The 20912-nt window shown below is 45.9% G+C and overlaps 1 protein-coding gene across 2 annotated transcripts in view; it reads left to right on the forward strand.

Annotated features, from left to right (window-relative positions):
* Positions 1-20912, forward strand: part of LOC123754516 (nitric oxide synthase, salivary gland) — a 32693-nt gene that overhangs the window by 2695 nt on the left and 9086 nt on the right. Inside the window, exons 2-19 of one of the 2 annotated variants that reach the window (XM_045736985.2) lie at positions 1198-1401; positions 1950-2086; positions 2287-2449; positions 3603-3694; positions 4132-4273; positions 6806-6945; positions 7063-7237; positions 9313-9414; positions 9504-9793; positions 10095-10239; positions 10512-10619; positions 11154-11218; positions 11355-11390; positions 11552-11728; positions 12504-12678; positions 13299-13416; positions 13548-13626; positions 20573-20763. In XM_045736985.2, coding sequence (XP_045592941.1) covers positions 1309-1401; positions 1950-2086; positions 2287-2449; positions 3603-3694; positions 4132-4273; positions 6806-6945; positions 7063-7237; positions 9313-9414; positions 9504-9793; positions 10095-10239; positions 10512-10619; positions 11154-11218; positions 11355-11390; positions 11552-11728; positions 12504-12678; positions 13299-13416; positions 13548-13626; positions 20573-20763 — 2428 coding nt within the window. In that variant the 5' untranslated portion in view covers positions 1198-1308. Of the gene's footprint in view, positions 1-1197; positions 1402-1949; positions 2087-2286; positions 2450-2514; positions 3695-4131; positions 4274-6805; positions 6946-7062; positions 7238-9312; positions 9415-9503; positions 9794-10094; positions 10240-10511; positions 10620-11153; positions 11219-11354; positions 11391-11551; positions 11729-12503; positions 12679-13298; positions 13417-13547; positions 13627-20572; positions 20764-20912 lie in introns of those variants that run through there. The other variant, XM_045736984.2, reaches the window with a different exon arrangement.

Here is a 20912-nt window from a genome sequence, read left to right on the forward strand (position 1 = left end):
GTGTGTGTGTGTGAACAAGCCTGAATGGTCCCCAGGCATACATGCAACTAAAAACTCACACGCCAGAAGTGACTCGAACCCATACTGCCAGGAGCACTCTCCAACTGGTGTACAGGACCCTTTAACCACTCGACCATCACGACCGGACAAAAGATGATGGTAGCCGAGGCTAATTCCCCATCATCCCGCCGGCACTCTGATGGTAATGTTGGGCATGGTATTTTATCAAATCACGTGTGGCCCAAAGAATGATGTGATTTGATAAAAATACCATTATGAAGCAAGGACACAAAACTCTTGACTTTTCATGTCCGAAGGTCCTCATCCCACGGCCCCAGTGTCTCTAGGCCATGATTGTCCGCTCTTACAACTTCAAAACATTATACATTACGTACGTTAGACCAATTCTCAAGTTTGCAGCGCCCGCGTGAACCCTTTCAATTGACTGAAGGTTCAGAATTCCACATCAGAAGCCCTATGGAACCTTACAAGATTGAATAAGAGATGACTCAAAGGGGATATGATCACGACATACAAAATTCTCCTGGGAATCGACACGGTTACCGTTTTCTTTTAGCGAACGGGATGCAAACTATTAAAATAAGTTAAAATGTTGACGCATACGTCCAAAACTGTCAGATCATTGACGCAGTCAAGGAGTCAAGAGCCCCGGATGTGGATGGAGTTCAATCCAAAGTTGTAAACAAACTATCAGATGATATATATATATACACTTGTGAAGCTCCTGTTCATAACAGCAGCTTCATGAGGATTTCAAAGGAAGTTGACATAACGATGGTGTCGAAGCCAATTCGATACACAATTTTATATATAAATCTGATGATAAAAATATGATTGACAAAGTCACTGTATTGAACTAATGATCGATAACGTCGAAAGGCGGGGCTTAGGAGCAGATGCTCGACTCTGGCAGCTCCACTAGGTGAGTACACCCAGCTTACGACACATTGGGACAGTTCCACCATGAACTTTTCAATTTACCAAGTGGACGGTAGAGCGACGGTCTCGCGTCATGCAGGTCGGCGTTCAATCCTCCGACCGTCCACAAGTGGTTGGTCACCATTCCTTCCCCCCGTCCCATCCCAAATCCTTATCCTGACCCCTTCCCAGTGCTATATAATCATATTGACTTGGCGCTTTCCCCTGACAATTCATTTTTCCTTCCTTTCATTCCAGATGTAAACAGTTGGTTAACACAACCTAACCTGCCGTCACTCTGAGCTAACAATGTGCAGTCGTTGTTCTCGGTCCAACTTGGTTTAATCTGCCTGACAGAGAGACGCCGAGATGGAGGCGAAGACGGTCAACAAACCCCAACGGCTGGCTAATTATGCCAAGAACAGAGAATTTGTTGACACTCTCCAAGTTGACAGCACACAGGTACGTCAACACCCCCCCCCCCAATAACATCGTATACACATACAGGTGTACCCAGCTTCTCGCTGTATATACACCGAGTATAATTAAGTCCTGGACAATGTTTAGGACTAAAGTGTACTTGCTGGTTGGTCAGAAACCTGTTGTGGTGACCTTAGTAACCCTCCAGAGGTTGAACAATAAGCCTGGGGCCAGATTTACGAAGCAGTTACGCAAGTACTTACGAATGTGTACATCTTTCCTCAATTTTTGACGGCTATGGTTACATATATTAAACAGTTTTTAAGCATTACAACTTCAGAATCAACTGTTGTTATTGTTATAAACAGCCTCCTGGTGCTTCGGAGCTGATTAATTGTTTAATAATTGTAAACAGAGCCGCCAAAGTTTGTGAAAAGATGTTCAGGTTCGTAAGTGCTTGCGTAACTGCTTCGTGAATCTGGCCCCTGGCCTCGTACTCCCCCCCCCCCCCCACATCTTAACATACCTGTATCATACCACCTCAAGGTCGACAGTATACACCCTAAAGACACTTATTGTGTTGCTAACAGCCGGGTGTGTGTACGGGTGAGGTGTGTGGCGGGTCACTGTCCAACTCTCGACGGGCCAGTTCGACTCCCAGGTCACCCTCCGAGGTCCTCCAGCAAGCCCAGGTCTTCCTCGATGCCTACTACACCTCCTTGAAGCTGTAAGTGGAGTCTGAGTTCTTTCTGACTTTAGCTTACGCTCCTAAGCTGGAATACATGTCAACAATATTGGTATGAGAGCGTAAAGAAGCTTGAATTTCAGCAGCTGAGATATTGTATTCATGTAGGGTACAGCGATAATACTACAGGGTGTAGAACTATAAGATTACGAGGGGTTGTGAAGGAGGTGGTGGTGCTGCAGGTACAAGTGTGAGGGCCACCTGGCCAGGTGGGAGGAGGTGACGGCCAGTGTGGCCCGGGCCGGAACCTACCACTTGACCAAGGACGAGCTCCAGTTTGGCGCCAAACAAGCTTGGAGGAACGCCCCCAGGTGCATCGGCAGGATTCAGTGGAACAGACTACAGGCAAGTAAATTCAAAATTCAAATTTTTATTCAGGAAACGTATATACATAGATGATGAGTTACAAACATAATGTTGGATTTATGAATAGGCTAGTACATACAATACCTAAAGCCACTAATACGCACAGAGTTTCGGGTGTACACTATTTACATATACAAATTCATAAAAAAACGTAAATTATTATTCAGTTACACTAGAAAAATCTTAATAGCATAATTTGAAGCGAGGCCCAAAAAACAAGAAATATATATATATATATTTTGCCTTGGCAACAATGTGTGTTAATAGCCTCGTCCAGTTTGTCAAGGTGTTGGGACCGACCTTGGCCGCCCAGTGAGGCAGGTCAGGATAGGCAGGTTGTGCCTATCCTGACCTGCCTCACTCTATCCTTTTGAGATCTGTGTTGTTGTCTCAATAAACTTACTTGGCCTCGAGTTATATCGTCAGCTGAGGATAGTCCCCCCCTCCCTCCTCAAGGGGAAACCAGTCTCATTCTCTCTCAAAGAAGTTTCAGATTATACAATTTAGCGCAAAGTAAAAAAAGGAGTTTAGGCTGTTTCTATAATTCTTGTACGTAAGTCGGGTGGTTTTGTGTACCAAACCCTCACCTAACCCAACCCATCCTAACCTAATCTAACTTAACCCAACCCATCCTAACCTAACCTAATCTAACCTAACCCAATCCATCCTAACCTAACCTAACCCAATCCATCCTAACCTAACCCAATCCATCCTAACCTAATCTAACCTAACCCAATCCATCCTAACCTAACCTAATCTAACCTAACCCAATCCATCCTAACCTAACCTAATCTAACCTAACCCAATCTATCCTAACCTAACTTAACCCAATCCATCCTAACCTAACCCAATCCATCCTAGCCTAACCCAATCCATCCTAGCCTAACCTAATCTAACCTAACCCAATCCATCCTAACCTAACCTAACCCAATCCATCCTAACCTAACCTAACTTAACCCAATCTATCCTAACCTAACCTAACTCATCCTAACTTAACCCAACCCATCCTAACCTAACCCAACCCATCCTAACCTAACCCAACCCTATCCTAACGTAACCGAACCCAACCTAAAGCCTGTGTTAGGGTGTGGGGTGTGAAGATAAGGTAATGTTAGAAGTGACTCTTCTACAGGTGTTTGATGCAAGAGATGTTACCACGCCCAGACAGATGTTCCAAGCCCTCTGTAACCACATTAAATACTCCACCAATGGTGGAAATATCAGGTGAGTCTTCTCTTTCTTTCTCTTTCTTTCTCTCTCTCTCTCTCTCTCTCTCTCTCTCTCTCTCTCTCTCTCTCTCTCTCTCTTTCTTTCTCTCTCTCTCTCTCTCTCTCTCTCTCTCTCTCTCTCTCTCTCTCTCTCTCTCTCTCTCTCTCTCTCTCTCTCTCTCTCTCTCTCTCTCTCTCTCTCTGTCTCTCTCTCTCTCTCTCTCTCTCTCTCTCTCTCTCTCTCTCTCTCTCTCTCTCTCTCTCTCTCTCTCTCTCTCTCTCTCTCTCTCTCTCTCTCTCTCAGAGTGTGACACCCTGCCAGCTTCGCCCTCAGCCCTACACCCTGCCTGAGTTAAGTTCCCCACTTACAACTAGGTAGAAATAAGACCTGCCTGGCATAGGTCAGCACGACTCTTGCTGTTTGGTCCATGTTGGTGTTTGTCTGGTCGGCAGGTCGGCCATAACAGTGTTCCCAGCGCGGCGGGCGGGGCAGAGGGACTTCAGAGTGTGGAACCCACAGATGATCTGCTATGCTGGCTACACCAACGCTGACGGCTCCGTTACTGGCGATCCTGCCTACACCACCTTTACCCAGGTTAGTCACTGTATCCTGGTAAGTTACTGTATCCTGGTAAGTTACTGTATCCTGGTCAGTCACTGTATCCTGGTTAGTCACTGTATCCTGGTTAGTCACTGTATCCTGGTCAGTCACTGTACCCTGGTCAGTCACGTTACGCGAATGTAGTGGAATGTATAAAGGATGTAGTGGACACAACTGTAACCAGGTACTCACCTAGTTGTACTTGAGAGGGGTTGAGTTCTGGCTCTTTGATCCCGCCTCTCAACTGTCAATCAACTGTGGTACAGATTTTTTTTAGCCTACTGGGCTCTATCATGTCTACATTTGGGTACTCAGTTTCCACCTGTGTCCCCTTGTTCGTGTTCCACCCGCGCTAAAGAGTTTGTCTTTGTCCACCCTGTCAATTCCCCCGAGAATTTTGTAGGTGGTTATCATGTCTCCCCTTACTCTTCTGTTTTCCAGGGATATGAGGTTTAGCTCCCTTAGTCTTTCCTCGTAGCTCATACCTCTCAGTTCCGGAACGAGTCTGGTGACATATCTTTGATTCTTTAACTTTGTCTTGTGTTTACTAGGTATGGACTCCAGACTGGAGCTGCATATGCCAGGATTGGTCTGACATAAGTGGTATCCTTCACTGAACGATTCCCTAAACAAAATTCTAAAGGCAGTTCTCATATTGACCAATCTAGTATATGCCGCTGATGATATCCTTTTGATGTGGGCCTCTGGGGACAGGTTCGGTGTGATATCGACCCCCAGATATTTCTCTCTATTTGACTCTTGCAGAATTTCACCTCCCAGATGGTACCTTGTGTTCAGCCTTATGTTCCCTTCGCCTAATTTCATTACTTTGCACTTTCCTGAGTTAAACCATAGTAACCATTTTCTAGACCATTCCTCCAGTTTGTCCAGGTCGTCCTGTAGTCTCTGTCTATCTTCATCTGTCTTGATTCTTCTCATAATTTTTGCATCATCAGCAAACATTGAGAGGACTGAGTCTATACCCTCTGGAAGGTCGTTTACATATATTAGAAACAGGATGGGTCCGAGTACAGAGCCCTGTGGGATTCTACTGGTGACATCTCGCCACTCTGATGTCTCCCCCCCCCCTCACAGTTACTCGCTGTTTCCTGTTGCTTTGATACTCCCTTATCCACTGGAGCACCTTAACTTTTACTCTTGCCTGTTGCTCCAACTTTTGTAACAGCCTTTTATGGGGTACTGTGTCAAAGGCTTTCTAACAGTCCAAGAAAATGCAGTCTGCCCACCCTTCTCTTTCTTGCCTAATTTTTGTTGCTTGGTCATAGAATTCTATTAACCCTGTGAGGCACGATTTACCATCCCTGAACCCATGCTGGTGGTGTGTTACAAAGTTATTTCCCTCCAGATGCTCTACGAGCCTTTTCCTCACGATCTTCTCCATCACCTTGCATGGTATACAAGTTAGGGAAACTGGCCTGTAGTTCAGTGCCTCTTGCCTGTCACCCTTCTTGTATATTGGGACTACGTTAGCTGTCTTCCAACTTTCTGGTAAGTCTCCTGTTTCCAGTGACCTGTTATACACCATAGAGAGTGGCAAACTTAGTGCTTCTGCACCTTCCTTTAGCATCCATGGTGAGATTGTCAGGTTCAACAGCCTTTGTCACATTCACCTCCAACAGACACCTTTTGACCTCATCACTGGTGAGCTCAAATTCTTCCAAGTTTGCTTGGTTTGCCGCCTCCTCATTTAGTGCAGGGGCTTCTCCTTGTTCTTTTGTGAAGACCTCCTGGAATCTTTTGTTTAGTGCTTCACACATCTCCTTGTCATTCTATGTGTATCTGTTCTCCCCTTTTCTCAGTTTCATAACTTGTTCCTTCACTGCTGTTTTCCTCCTGATGTGACTATGGAGCAGTTTTGGTTGGGTCTTGGCTTTATTCACGATGGTCATTTTCATACTGTCTCTGCTTCTCTCCTCTGAGGTACTCATTTCTGGCCCTCTGGTATCTCTCCCTGCTCTCTGGTGTTCTGTTGTTCCTGTAGTTTGTCCATGTACTTGTGCTCAACTGCTTCGCTAAATTACATTCCTGATTGAACCACGGATTCTTCTGTTGCTTTTAATTTTTCTCCTTTTTAGGCCGGGATAAACCTGTCTGCAGCTTCCTAGCACTTCTAGGTGACACAGTCCATTATATCCTATACAGTCTTCTCTCTGAGTTTTGTTTTCCATGGTATTCCCATTAGGAAGTTCCTCATCTCGTCGTATTTCCCTCTTCGGGAATTCAGTCTTTTCCCTTCCGCTCCCATCCTTGGATAGGTTATCCCTACCTCCACCAGATACTTAAATGTTAATACACTGTGGTCACTCATTCCTATGGGGGCTTCAAATTTGACTTCCCTTATTTCTGACTCATTCAGGGTGAATATCAGGTCGAGTCCCGCTGGTTCGTCATTGCCTCTCATTCTTGTGGGTCCCCTGACATGTTGGCTCAGAAAGTGCCTTATTTTGTAGAGTTATTATTAAAGTAAGTATTAAGTAAGTAGTACTTATTAAAGTATTGTTACAGGTGTGTCAGCAGCTGGGCTGGACAGGTGCCGGCGGGAGATTTGATGTGCTGCCTCTTGTTGTGTCTGCTGCCACGGGCGACCCGGAGTGCTTCCCCATACCCGAGGACCTGGTGCTGCAGGTGGAGCTTCACCACCCAGGGTGAGTGTTGGTGATGCTTCAGTGTCCAGAGTGAGCAGTGGTGGCGCTGCACCACTAGCGTGTGTTGGTGCTGGGAAGAGAGAGAAAAACACACAACCTTCCCTCGCCATCTTTCAGGTTCGACTGGTTCGGGGAGCTGGGACTGCGATGGTTCGCGCTGCCAGGCGTGTCCTCCATGCTTTTCGACTGTGGGGGCGTGGAATTCCCGGCGGCGCCCTTCAATGGCTGGTACATGTCGACGGAAATTGCCACTAGGGACTTATGCGATACCCAACGATACAATCTTCTGCAGGTACACTAAAATTATTAGTTTGATACCAAACGCGATACCTTTGCACACTGAGTACGACAACTGCGTGCTTTGATGTTTTGGCGGGAAGGGATATATTTACCAATTAGTTATTTTTTTAGTTCGTTTGCATGGATTCTTTGTTACGTTATCACAACATTTTTTATGATTTGGTCCATGGGGTAGTGTACCCTCTCTTCCCTCCGACCTATCCCAACTCTTTGTCTTCATATCCCAGTTCCTTGACTTCATATCCCAGTTCCTTGACTTCATATCCCAGCTCCTTGTCCTCATATCCCAGATCTTTATCTTCATATCCCGGCTCCTTGTCCTCATATCCCAGCTCTTTGTCTTCGTATCCCAGTTCCTTGACTTCATATCCCAGCTCCTAGTCCTCATATCCCAACTCTTTGTCTTCATATCCCAGTTCCTTGACTTCATATCCCAGCTCCTTGTCCTCATATCCCAGATCTTTATCTTCATATCCCGGCTCCTTGTCCTCATATCCCAGCTCTTTGTCTTCATATCCCAGTTCCTTGACTTCATATCCCAGCTCCTTGTCCTCATATCCCAGCTCTTTATCTTCATATCCCAGCTCCTTGTCCTCATACCCCAGCTCCTTGTCCTCATATCCCAGCTCTTTATCTTCATATCCCGGCTCCTTGTCCTCATATCCCAGCTCCTTGTTTTCATATCCCGGCTCCTTGTCCTCATATCCCAGCTCCTTGTCCTCATATCCCAGCTCCTTGTCCCCATATCCCAGCTCCTTGTCCTCATATCCCAGCTCCTTGTCCTCATATCCCAGCTCCTTGTCCTCATATCCCAGCTCCTTGTCCTCATATCCCAGCTCCTTGTCCTCATATCCCAGCACCTTGTCCTCATATCCCAGCTCCTGGTCCTCATATCCCAGCTCCTTGTCCTCATATCCCAGCTCCTTGTCCTCATATCCCAGCTCCTTGTCCTCATATCCCAGCTCCTTGTCCTCATATCCCAGCTCCTTGTCCTCATATCCCAGCTCCTTGTCCTCATATCCTAGCACCTTGTCCTCATATCCCAGCTCCTTGTCCTCATATCCCAGCTCCTTGTCCTCATATCCCAGCTCCTTGTCCTCATATCCCAGCACCTTGTCCTCATATCCCAGCTCCTTGTCCTCATATCCCAGCTCCTTGTCCTCATATCCCAGCACCTTGTCCTCACATCCCACCCCTTGTCCTCATATCCCAGCTCCTTGTCCTCATATCCCAGCTCCTTGTCCTCATATCCCAGCTCCTTGTCCTCATATCCCAGCTCCTTGTCCTCATATCCCAGCTCCTTGTCCTCATATCCCAGCACCTTGTCCTCACATCCCAGCTCCTTGTCCTCATATCCCAGCTCCTTGTCCTCATATCCCAGCTCCTTGTCCTCATATCCTAGCACCTTGTCCTCATATCCCAGCTCCTTGTCCTCATATCCCAGCTCCTTGTCCTCATATCCCAGCTCCTTGTCCTCATATCCCAGCACCTTGTCCTCATATCCCAGCTCCTTGTCCTCATATCCCAGCTCCTTGTCCTCATATCCCAGCACCTTGCCCTCACATCCCAGCTCCTTGTCCTCATATCCCAGCTCCTTGTCCTCATATCCCAGCTCCTTGTCCTCATATCCCAGCTCCTTGTCCTCGTATCCCAGCTCCTTGTCCTCATATCTCAGCTCCTTGTCCTCATATCCCAGCTCCTTGTCCTCATATCCCAGCTCCTTGTCCTCATATCCCAGCTCCTTGTCCTCATATCCCAGCTCCTTGTCCTCGTATCCCAGCTCCTTGTCCTCATATCTCAGCTCCTTGTCCTCATATCCCAGCTCCTTGTCCTCATATCCCAGCTCCTTGTCCTCATATCCCAGCTCCTTGTCCTCATATCCCAGCTCCTTGTCCTCATAGCGCTCTCAAATGATATAGTTATATTATCTTAATGCTTCCTCATCAGATTTATATGATACTAAACTGCCTGAATTTACCCGGTAGTTACTATAACCCTAGTGGACAGGAAGCCGGCGGTTTGTCAAGTGTCTCCCCATTGATCCTCATGAACTATTTTTGCGTACAGGTGGTTGGGGAGAGGATGGGGCTGGATACAAGGTCCAACATGACGCTTTGGAAAGACTCCGTTGCCTTGGAGATCAACAAGGCCGTTCTCCATTCATTCCAGGTAAGTTATCAAGCCTCGTCTCTAAGTTTTCACACTCCTCTAAATGTTCACACGTCTCTAAATTTCCTCCTTGGCTTCCGTGGACACAGGAAGCTAAAGTGACGATGGTGGACCACCACACGGCGTCGGAGTCCTTCATGCAGTTCATGGAGAACGAACACCGTGAGCGGGGCGGGTGTCCGGCGGACTGGGTGTGGATCGTGCCGCCCTTCTCAGCCGCCCTCACGCCAGTCTTCCACCAGGAGATGTCGCTCTACTACCTCAAGCCCTCCTACGAGTATCAGCAGCCCGCCTGGGTCGCCTACGCCCGCCATGTCAGCGCCCTCGCCGAGGAGAACACGGCAGCCCGCGCCATTAAACTCTTCAGAAAAGTGGCCATGTAGGTTAAACTTTTGTTTGTAACCGACTGGTGTTGTGACGTCACTGTGGGACGTCACTGTGGGTGTAACATTTACGAAGTCATATACAACCTTTGGGTATTATTATTTATTTACATTATATTTTGTTAGTCATTATGATGAATATAAATATAAAGTTGTACAGCACTGATTTCCAACCGAATTTTGCTATTGAGTGCTTGATAGACTGCCAGTACATGTGGACATAGCCTAAGTACTTCACATTAAACACACATGCAGTTATCAACAGGCAGCTCATAGGGTCGTTCTTGCTTCATGTAGGGCTGTGGTGTTCGCCAGTGTCCTCTACCGTGAGGCCCTCAGCAAGAGAGTGAGGGTCACCATTGTCTATGCCTCAGAGACTGGAAGGTCACAGTCTCTGGCCCACTCCCTCAACCACGTCTTCAAGTTCAACTTCAATTCCAAGGTACAGACACTTCTTGAGTGACGTCCATACACACTCGGGGAGTTCTCCGTTTTCATCCTCTTTCTACCATCAATCAATCGGTCATTCCTCTCTCACCCCTTCTGCTACGCCTTCCCCGCCTCCCATGTACTCCTCTACTCTTCTCCTGTCCCCTTTCTACCCATCCCATGCCTCCCTCTACTCTCTGCTTCCTCTATTTCTCCAATATGACCTAACACTGTACTGACGGTGGTTGACGATGGTGATTGTTAATTACCACCTGACTCCTGCAGGTAATGTGCATGTCGGACTACCAGGTGAACCAGGACGTGTGGGACGAGTCGCTCCTCCTGGTGGTGGCTTCCACGACCGGCACTGGTGAACCTCCAACCAACGGCCAGGTACTTGTTGCTACCAAGTAGCTCGGATTGCGTTTTCTAGAAAGGCAAAGAGTTAGGGGTGACATGAGGGTCATGTCACAGGGCCGATGTAGCCAACGAGGCAGCCATCTTGGACTCAGTCCTCAGAGGGGTCCAGCAGTACTAACTATTGAGCCTCACACTTTTAAATATATTAGTTGTTTTTCATCAAAGTTCATGTATTAGTTATTCTCGCAAATTTAATCTCAATTTAACACTTTCAAATTTTGTGCATTTCATTTTTTTCTATAAAACACCTTTTTTTTTTAATCGAAGCTGGCAAATTATTACAATTGGCCTTAGTTATTGCACAAAATAATTTGCCACTGGTCCGGTATACACAAGTTTCCTGTTGCCGACACAACGAATTATTATTATTACAATATTGTTCTTAATTTAGATTTGTTCTCTTTCTATCACTCTGCTCTCTAATCTCCGGGTGTTCGTTCTTATCCCCCACCATCACCACTACCATCGTCGCACTCGACGATCCCGCCGCGCGCATTACCACTTCAGGAGTTCGTCAAGAGCTTGTACGCCCTCAAGGAGAACGCCAGCAGGCACATTCCCCATGATCAAAAGTTTGTATGATTCTACCTCTAAATAATAATAATAATCAGGACTTATCCTGATTATTATTATTATTATTGTTATTGTTAATATTATTAGTAGTAGTGGTGGTAATATTTTTCCAATACTGATGTGTATTTCCTGCAGGTTAAGTTTCTGGGAGGATTACAACACCTTCCAAAAGTAAGTATAAGTGATTAAATCTCTGCTTGCTTTGGTATATTACTGTGAATATGTCCCCCAGGCATGTCTAGTGCTCAACTTGAACATTACATATATATTTACTTTACATTTGAGATATATATGTGTATATGGAGGTCAGTTTCACTGTGCTTCGTCGACAGCAGCACCGCCGCCAGCAGGAGCCCCGTCGGCGTCACGTCCGGTGATGAGAAGGGCGTGCTGGAGGGGAAGGAAGGGAGCGGCAGCATCAGCAGCCTCTTACATAGGTTCAGGCGCAGGTGGGAGTCGAAGGAGGACCTTGCCAACACCTCCACACTCTCCGTCAGCGACCCTGTGAGGTGAGCTAAGCGTACAAGGGCAAGGCTGGACATTACAGGTTGACAGATGAGTGAGGAAACTAAGGGGTAGAGACATCGGACATCATCATTCCAAATTCCGTGACTGAAGCAGCCAAAACCATCTTTTACCATTAAGGTTCAATCTCTCACGTCCTTGACAGCAGTGTGCCCGTTCACTGCTGAATGAAATAAGGTTCACTCTCAGGTTGAACAGGCACTGTTCTCTTGGAGAGCCTGACACAAGCCGTAACTCCCCTCTGGGCCTCTAGACCACAAGGTATAAATCCCATATGACGAGCCCCGGGTCGTGCTGACTGAGCCGGCCAGTTCACCACGTTCACAGTCGTGGCTAACTGAATGACAGTTATTACAGCATAACTAAATGGCAGCTATTACAACATAACTAAATGGCAGCTATTACTACACAAACCTCTCATTTATCACCAGCTTCACTCTCTAGAAATGTCTCAACCATCACTTTATTAGCGTATACCTGAGCTGGACGGTAGAGCGACGCTTTTGCTTCATGTAGGTCGGCGTTCACTCCCCGACCGTCCAAGTGGTTGGGCACAATTCCTTCCTCCCGTCCCATCCCAAATCCTTATCCTGAGCCCTTCCCAGTGTTATATAGTCGTAATGGCTTGACGCTACCTCCCCATCCTTACCCTTCCATTTCATTTCTCATTTGATTTTCATTTGGAACATGTTCTTGGAGTTTTAAGTTCAGTTTTAGCCTTGAACCTTGATCAAGATTATTGTCTTCGTTCTGTGGCAGGTATGCCGTGTTCGCCTTGGGGTCGACTAATTACGCCAACTTCTGTGCCTTCGGTAAATATGTGGACTATCTTCTGGGTGAGTCTGGGGGCTGCCGCCTCCTGCAGCTGACCTGCGGGGATGAACTCAACAATCAGGAGGGCGCCTTCAACACCTGGACCGAGCAGGTCTTCAAGGTGGGTGCATCATGTAGAGGTGCACAGGTTGTAAACCCTTGCTGCTCTTTGGTCCTCCCATGATTATGGTGTTTAATAAAAATTAAAATTAAAAAATATCTTAAATTATCTTAAAATTATCTGTTAGATTAAGGACCTGCCCGAAACGCTGCACGTACTAGTGGCTTTACAAGAGTGTAAATACTGTACTATCCAATGTATTCTCACAAACCCAATGTACCTTCTTGTATATATATAAATAAATAAATAAATAAATAAAAAATACCCTTGCTGCTCTTTGGTCTTCCCATGATTATGATGTTTAATACCCTTGCTGCTCTTTGGTCCTCTCATGATTATGGTGTTTAATACCCCCTGCAGCTCTTGGATCTTTCAATGGCTATGACGTTTGCTTCATAGTTTCTGAATCCTTCCCAGGGGTAAACATGTGTTCTGGTTGTTATGGGAGGGTGAATGCATCAGGAACATCCAAATGAAGCAGTTGTTCATGGTGGGTGTCATCTAGAGTTATTGCAGGCGTTGAGGGAGATCCAGGTACCGTACAGGTACTATGCCGTGTCCTGTGTTGCCACATCACTCCAATAATGTCATTATATCACAAACGTGTTTTCGTATGTCAGGCAGCGTCGCAAGAGTTTGGTGTCGGGGAGGGCCAGATGTCAACACTGGGTGTGGTGGACCTGAGAGCTGACAATGTCAAGCTGACTCCAGCCACCCGCCACACTGACCTTCTGGAAGGTAAGTGGTGCCAAGGGAAGAGCCTCACATTATCTTCAGAATCTCTTGTATAGTTCAATCATCGACGACTGTGAAATAAAAAATATCCCCATATTTACAAAATGTAGTTTTCAAGACGTGATGTGTTCCAGGCCTGTCACAACTTCACATGAAGAAAGTCCAGACTGTCCGAGTGCTGGAATCTAAGATCCTGCACGAAGAAGGCGACAGGTGAGTTACAAGAAATGTTGAAGTCATATTTAATTATGAGAGGAGTGAGGGAAGATGGAAAGGCGGGAGGAAATGACCAGATACTATTCCAGAAATTTAAGGTTCAGTTAAGTTAGGGTAGAGCAGGTTTCAGGAGAGGTTGAGCAGCTTTCAGAAGGTACAAAGTAGATCGCAGAGAGATAGGTAGCTTCCAGGAGGTACATGATAGACTCCAGAGTGATAGATAAAGTATCAAGACACAGAATAGGCTCAGGAAGGAATATATGTTTTAATTAGGTACAGAACAGGTTTCAGAAATGCAGATTGGTTTCCAAGAGGTGCATGTTAGGGTCTATGATGGCAGGTGATCTTCAGGTGGTACACGTTCAATTCCAGAGAGGTAACCAAGCCTGCAAACGATGCAAGACAAGTTTTAAAAAGGAAATATCTCTTCTATGAGGTATAAATTAGGTTTGAGAGAAGCATCTCAATCATTCAGTGTACAGAGAAGCACTTGTGTTTATAGACGATGTGAGGTTTGTGGCCCTTAGACACCAGCCAGCCTTGGTAAAGGAAGATGAAGCATTTTTTTCTCTAGGTATATAGAAAACAGAATAGTCGTCTCCAGGTTACATGTTGGTGTTGTGACGGTAACGCGTTGGTGTTCGGCTGTTTAAGGCTAGGGGTATGGCCTCGTCACATAGTTATAAAAAAAATAGAAAAACTGGAACTTCGTCTGTGGTAAGGTAAGGAGAAGACACACAAAACACAAGTAAATTTTAACAATGAAATTTTAATTACGTTAAATAAATCAAAACATGAAAAAATGGACAAACAAATTTGTATAATAAAATCAATCAATCAAAATAATAAGAATAATTAAATGACACAATGAAAAGTTACGTTAAGATAAAATAACAAGAAGTGCAACACAAAATAAATGGGAAGGTGCTGGAATATTGGCTTTAAGCTACCACCTCTCTCAGTACACGCTAACGTCTAGCCGGGAGGAGTGATAACCACGAAAGCACTGAATATTCTGAGGTCTGAGGTCGTGGCGACCCCAGACATCAAGTAGTATGGGGGGGCGAGTGCAGGTGCAGCCAGACCGGCGACCAATCAGCGGAGCCGGTAGCGATCAACAGGTAGTTTGGCGGTTTGAGTCTGAACAGGTGTCTCTGGCTGCAACGTTTTGCACTCTGGCAAACCTTGCTGGTGTTGTTGTCGTTGTTGGACATTTCTTCCATAGTAGAATTATATAATTTCAACGACGTAATTATGGAGGGAAGAGCAGGCTCAATCTCTTGAAGGAGATTATCGTCACAACTCTCCCCCGAAGCCTGCGGTTCTGGAAGAAGTACGTCGTTATGTGGTGGAGTAATGGATGGAGTCGCTTCTACTTTATAAACTCTGGAGAGATCATGGGCTAAGATGTTGTCAGACTCTTGGTATAGCGTGTCTCCAGGTTGAATTTCTGCAGTTAGCAAGCCCATAGTAGAAGACGTTGAGATGAGAAGTGGGCGTGCTGCAGGAGGTGTAGGGTGGTGTGGTCCGTGTTGATGGTGGACCGAGCACTTTTCAGGTGTGGAGTGAAGTGCTGAAGCTTCAGGATGAGGAAGAGTAGCTCCTTGCCAATTGTTCCGTAGTTCCTTGTAGCAGTAGTCGCTGACAGGTGTATTCTTCTCGCCTCGTTGCTGCATCACGACACCACCAACGTCGGTACCATTGGCGTCGACATGGAGGATGAAGGGCTTATCTGACGAGGTGAGAGTGGAATTAGAAGAGGGCAAAGGAGCACGATTATTATCCTGAAAGCATTTGGGAAGATCATTAAGGATTTTGAAATTAGAAAGCGCTGACTCCTTGTCAGTGCTTTCGGGAGGAGAAGCTGGGAAGGTCTCACTGTGGATGTAGGGTTCTGTGAAGGTGGAACAATTAGTCAAGACAGTGGGAGGAGTACCATTATATTGCTTCAGGAGGTTGACGTGGCACAGCTGGGTCTTCCGCCGCCTATCTGGAGTCTCTATCACGTAGTTGTTATTATTCCTGCACTCTTTGACGCAGTAGGGTCCTGAAAACCTGTTTTGTAAAGGTGAACCTGGGATAGGGAAATAGGCAAGGACGAAGTCTCCCGGCTTGAATTTTCTTACTTTGCTGGTCTGGTCGTAATGAGTCTTCATTCTCACCTGGGCTTTCAATAGATTATCATGGGCAAAGCGGTGGACTCTCTCTAGAATGTGTTGAAGGTTTTGAAGAAACTGGGGCACATTCTGATGCTCACTGAAGGTGGCATCTCTGAGAGAGTCTTTGAAAGCCTTAAGGGGAGTACGGCACTTACGGCCGTAGAGCATCTCATGAGATACTCCTAGGGACTCATTGGGGAGACTTCTGAAAATACACATTATAAGGTCAATCTGCTTATCCCAATCCTTCGAGGTTTCACTACAAAACTTTTTCAAGAGTGCTTTGATGGTCTGATGACTACGTTCAAGAGAACCCTGTGAAGCAGGATGATAGGGGCTGGACAATACCTGTTTGATGTTGAACTCCTCCAGTGTCCTTTTGAAGAGATCACTGGTGAAGTTGGTGCCACAGTCACTTTGAATCTCCCTGGGAAATCCGTATTGAGTGAAGATCTTCAATAGATGTTTTATAACCGTAGCAGCCGTGATGTTCTTCACTGGAACTGCTATGGGAAATCTGGTGGTAGGACACAGGATGGTTAGGATGTAGGCGTTACCTGAACTGGTCCGAGGTAAAGGACCAACACAGTCTATTATGAGTCTGTGGAAAGGTTCCGCAGGCACCTGTATGGGAATCAGTGGTGCTCTGGGAATGGAGACGTTCGGTTTGCCTGCCATCTGACATGTATGACACTGTTTTACGTACTGTTTGACGTTATTTACCATACCTGGCCAGTAGTAGTCTTGACGAATCCCATGGTAAGTCTTGTTGAAGCCGTAGTGGGAGAATGCTCCGTGGGCCAGGTGTAGAATAGTGGGCCGCAGGCTGGTGGGAATCACAAGTTGTTCGATGTTGGCCCAATCGTCCTCCTCCTTCAGTTTACTGGGTCTATATCTGCGGTAGAGCAAGTCGTTCTCTAGGAAGAACCCAGGAATACTGTCGGGTTGAGTCTCAGCCTGGAAAAACAATGGTGTTAAAGTAAGATCTTCCCTCTGCAACTTACGGAACTCCAACTTGGTCAGATGCGGGGGTAGTTTCTGAGGGTCTTGAGGGACAGCGGTAGCAGTAGAGTCAGCTGGCTGTGGACGTGCGGCTTGTGCACGGGTGGTCACGAGAACCGGAGGAGAAACTTCATCACTCTCTTGAACCTCTGCTGGAACATACTCTAGAATAGGGTTTATTGGCACAGAGTTACACACCTGGGGTTTGTCCATGACGATCAGGTTGGTCGGTTGCAGGTCTTCTGCCAAGTCGTTGCCTAGGAGAAGTTGCACTCCAGGCATGGGAAAAGGCTTTTCCCTGACGGCGACTTGGACTTCCCCGTTCACGTAGGGACAATCCAGGTGGACTCTGGCGAGAGGGTATGGAGTGGTAGCAGTGAGGTCAGTGATGAAGACAGTTTCTCCGGTGTAGACGATGTTGGGCATAGCCGACTTCAAGATGATCGATTGTAGAGCCGCTGTGTCCCTCAAGATCTTCAATTTGAAACGTCCCTCCGGATTTGAACCGTTGGCAGAGACAGTTCCAGTATACAGGTGGTTACTGAAAAGAGAATGATCATTAACATCAACACCAACATTCATCACAGGCTTACCGGACTTAGGAGGAGTTGGTTTGGGTCTTTGTTGGTCAGTGGTTCCCTTGTATTGAGACTTACCACACTTGTCTATGGTATGTCCATAGAGTCTACAATACTTGCAGTACAGTTGTGAACCAGCTTGATCGGGGCTCACCTTCTCGTAACTGTACCACGACTTCTTACTGGAGGATGGTTCGGGTGTCAGCCGGTGGATGAGGCTGTAAGTGTCAGCCGACTTAGCACACTTCAGGTAGTCGGTTTCTTCTTTATCTGCTAAGTAGAGGCGGACAGGAGGCGGCACACGTCTCAAGAATTCTTCAACAAGCATCAGGTTGACGAGTTCTGTAAAAGTAGAGACATGTGCTGCTTCCAGCCATTTCATGAAATACCTCCGTTTCGTGTTAGCAAACTCAAGGAAGGTAGTGGTACTTGCCTTCAGGTGGTCACGGAATTTCCTTCTATAACTTTCGGTGGAAAGTAGGTAGGCGTCCAACACTGCTTGTTTCAGAGTGTAGTAGTCATTCTCAGACGCCAAAGTACTGAGTGTGACTGCAGCTCTACCTGTAAGATGGACTCTGAGAAGTGTGGCCCATTGGTCGACAGGCCAACTGAGTTGATTAGCAAGGGTTTCAAAGGTGGTAAAGAACACATCAACTTCTGCTTCTACAAAGGATGGCATTAACTTACTTGCATGTGATATATTAAAACTGACGGGAAGATTGGCAGTAGCTTGTTGGCGTTGAGTGAAGTGCGAAGTTTCCAAGGCGATTTCGCGTTGACGACACTCAAGAGCCAGAGTCGCTTGTTGCTTGTCATGTTCACGTTGCATTTCCAACTCGCGTTGTTTGGTTTCAAGCCTTATGCGTTCCCGCTCCTGGAGTAAGGCAATCTCACGTTCTTGTTCTTCCCTTCGTATGGCAGCTGCTCGTTCTTGTTGTTCGAGGGCTTCCCTTTGTTGTTCGCGGGCTTCCCTTTGCTGCTCACGTTCAATCTTGGCCAGTTCCAATTGGAGTTTCATCGTTGCCAAATCAGTTTTTCCTGCAATATAGTAAGTTTCATGAGTTTCAGAGTCTATCTTACCTTGCTCTAAATAGTAATCCAGCAACAGGTTGTGTAGGTCATTTTTGTTGGCTTGGTAGGGAACTTCTAGTTGATACTCATGTGCAAGAGTTTGTAATTCAGTCCTCTTGGCACGACTTAAAGTCCCTATTTCACCTGCTGGATTTGTACGGAAAGCTTGGAGACGAAACATGGTGAAATTAGCAAATAAAGGTACACGAATATTCAATAGTGAATGTCAGAAACAGGACACCGTGGCAACTGGTACCTATCCTGTGAGATCTTTAACAATTAAAGTTAAGTAAAAGATGTTAAATAATTAAATTAAATCAAGGGCGCAGGAAATCTTGTACCCGGTACTCATATAAGAGGATAAGGGCAAGAAAATCCTACTAACAAATGAAACAGTAAATTGTCTCAAAAGTAAAATTGGTAGTCCAAGGATGTAGGCATACCTTGCCAAGTCTCTATAGGACATAAAGCAAGTTTTTCCTACTGAATTTAATATGATACTTACAGAATTAGCGAACTTTTGTGCTCTGAAAAGCAAGCTAATTCCCTACCGTTGTATGTATCATCATCTCTGACTGACGTGTAGGGGTGCGAGGTGTCAACTGGTGACGAGAACTGCTGCTGAGGTCCCAATTCAGCAACTAAAGTTCGAGCTAGAGGAACTATGGCCCTCTTTGTCCTCCTGCAATCTGACTGTAGAAGATTGGGTACTCTTGACCCGGGGCAGACCACAGTACCAGGGTACCAATATGATGATCTGTCAGAATGAGAAATATTCAAGGGACAAAGATGGTAAACACGAGTAATAACAAGGAGGGAGAGATGACCAATTAAGAGTATGACTGAGGCCTACAGTCACCACGTAATCCAAAGTTGTCTCACCTTCACCATATGTTACTCTCGTAATGCACAATACACCGCACCTTATAAAAAATGAAATTGAATATGAAAAATAGTAAAACTACGTTAACAAAGTTAAATACGCTTACCATAAATTACCACTTGGCACCAGTACCTGAGTGAAGCTCCTAGGACAGGCCCCCATATAACTTGTGACGGTAACGCGTTGGTGTTCGGCTGTTTAAGGCTAGGGGTATGGCCTCGTCACATAGTTATAAAAAAAAATAGAAAAAACTGGAACTTCGTCTGTGGTAAGGTAAGGAGAAGACACACAAAACACAAGTAAATTTTAACAATGAAATTTTAATTACGTTAAATAAATCAAAACATGAAAAAATGGACAAACAAATTTGTATAATAAAATCAATCAATCAAAATAATAAGAATAATTAAATGACACAATGAAAAGTTACGTTAAGATAAAATAACAAGAAGTGCAACACAAAATAAATGGGAAGGTGCTGGAATATTGGCTTTAAGCTACCACCTCTCTCAGTACACGCTAACGTCTAGCCGGGAGGAGTGATAACCACGAAAGCACTGAATATTCTGAGGTCTGAGGTCGTGGCGACCCCAGACATCAAGTAGTATGGGGGGGCGAGTGCAGGTGCAGCCAGACCGGCGACCAATCAGCGGAGCCGGTAGCGATCAACAGGTAGTTTGGCGGTTTGAGTCTGAACAGGTGTCTCTGGCTGCAACGTTTTGCGCTCTGGCAAACCTTGCTGGTGTTGTTGTCGTTGTTGGACATTTCTTCCATAGTAGAATTATATAATTTCAACGACGTAATTATGGAGGGAAGAGCAGGCTCAATCTCTTGAAGGAGATTATCGTCACAGTGTCAAGCCAATACGATTAGGCTTTCTCAAGATATTGAACGGAAACGAAGGGAACAAATTGTACTATAAGGTTGCTTTTCTTATTTTATTATATATTTTTGCTAAAAATTCATTGATTTTAAGTTTCAAGTCAATACGACTAAACGTTCTAGAGATGCTAAAGTTCATTCCTGGAGGAATGAAGCAGAAGTGGACATCAAACATGATTAAACTGTAAGAGTTTCTTTCAGGAAAACCTAATTAGATCATCAAAGTAATGAATGTTTTTTGATAACATGCGAACATTTGGCCATGATATTGAATACTGTTGAGTGGTGGTTCCTGACCTCCACATCATGACGTCTGCGAGTGACTGTGAGTATCGTATCTCTTGCTAATTGAGACGTCCATGTGTCAGGTGGTGCCAGGTGGTGGGGCTGGAGGTGTGTGAAGGACTCCAGTACCTGCCTGGGGACCACGTAGGGCTCCTGCCTCGCAATAACCCGGATCTTGTCACCTCCATCCTCGCCAGACTACAAGGATGTCACCATGCCGACACGCCCGTTCAGGTCCTCCTCAAGCGTGGCACAGGATCCCAAGGTGACGCAGGTAGGATATGGTCACAGTGACGCAGGTAGAATATGGTCACACAGTGACGCAGGTAGGATATGGTCACAGTGACGCAGGTAGGATATGGACGCAGGGTGACGCAGGTAGGATATGGTCACACAGTGACGCAGGTAGAATATGGTCACACA

Source organism: Procambarus clarkii, chromosome 18 (genome assembly GCF_040958095.1).
Source record: "Procambarus clarkii isolate CNS0578487 chromosome 18, FALCON_Pclarkii_2.0, whole genome shotgun sequence".
NCBI classification, from domain to species: domain Eukaryota; kingdom Metazoa; phylum Arthropoda; class Malacostraca; order Decapoda; family Cambaridae; genus Procambarus; species Procambarus clarkii.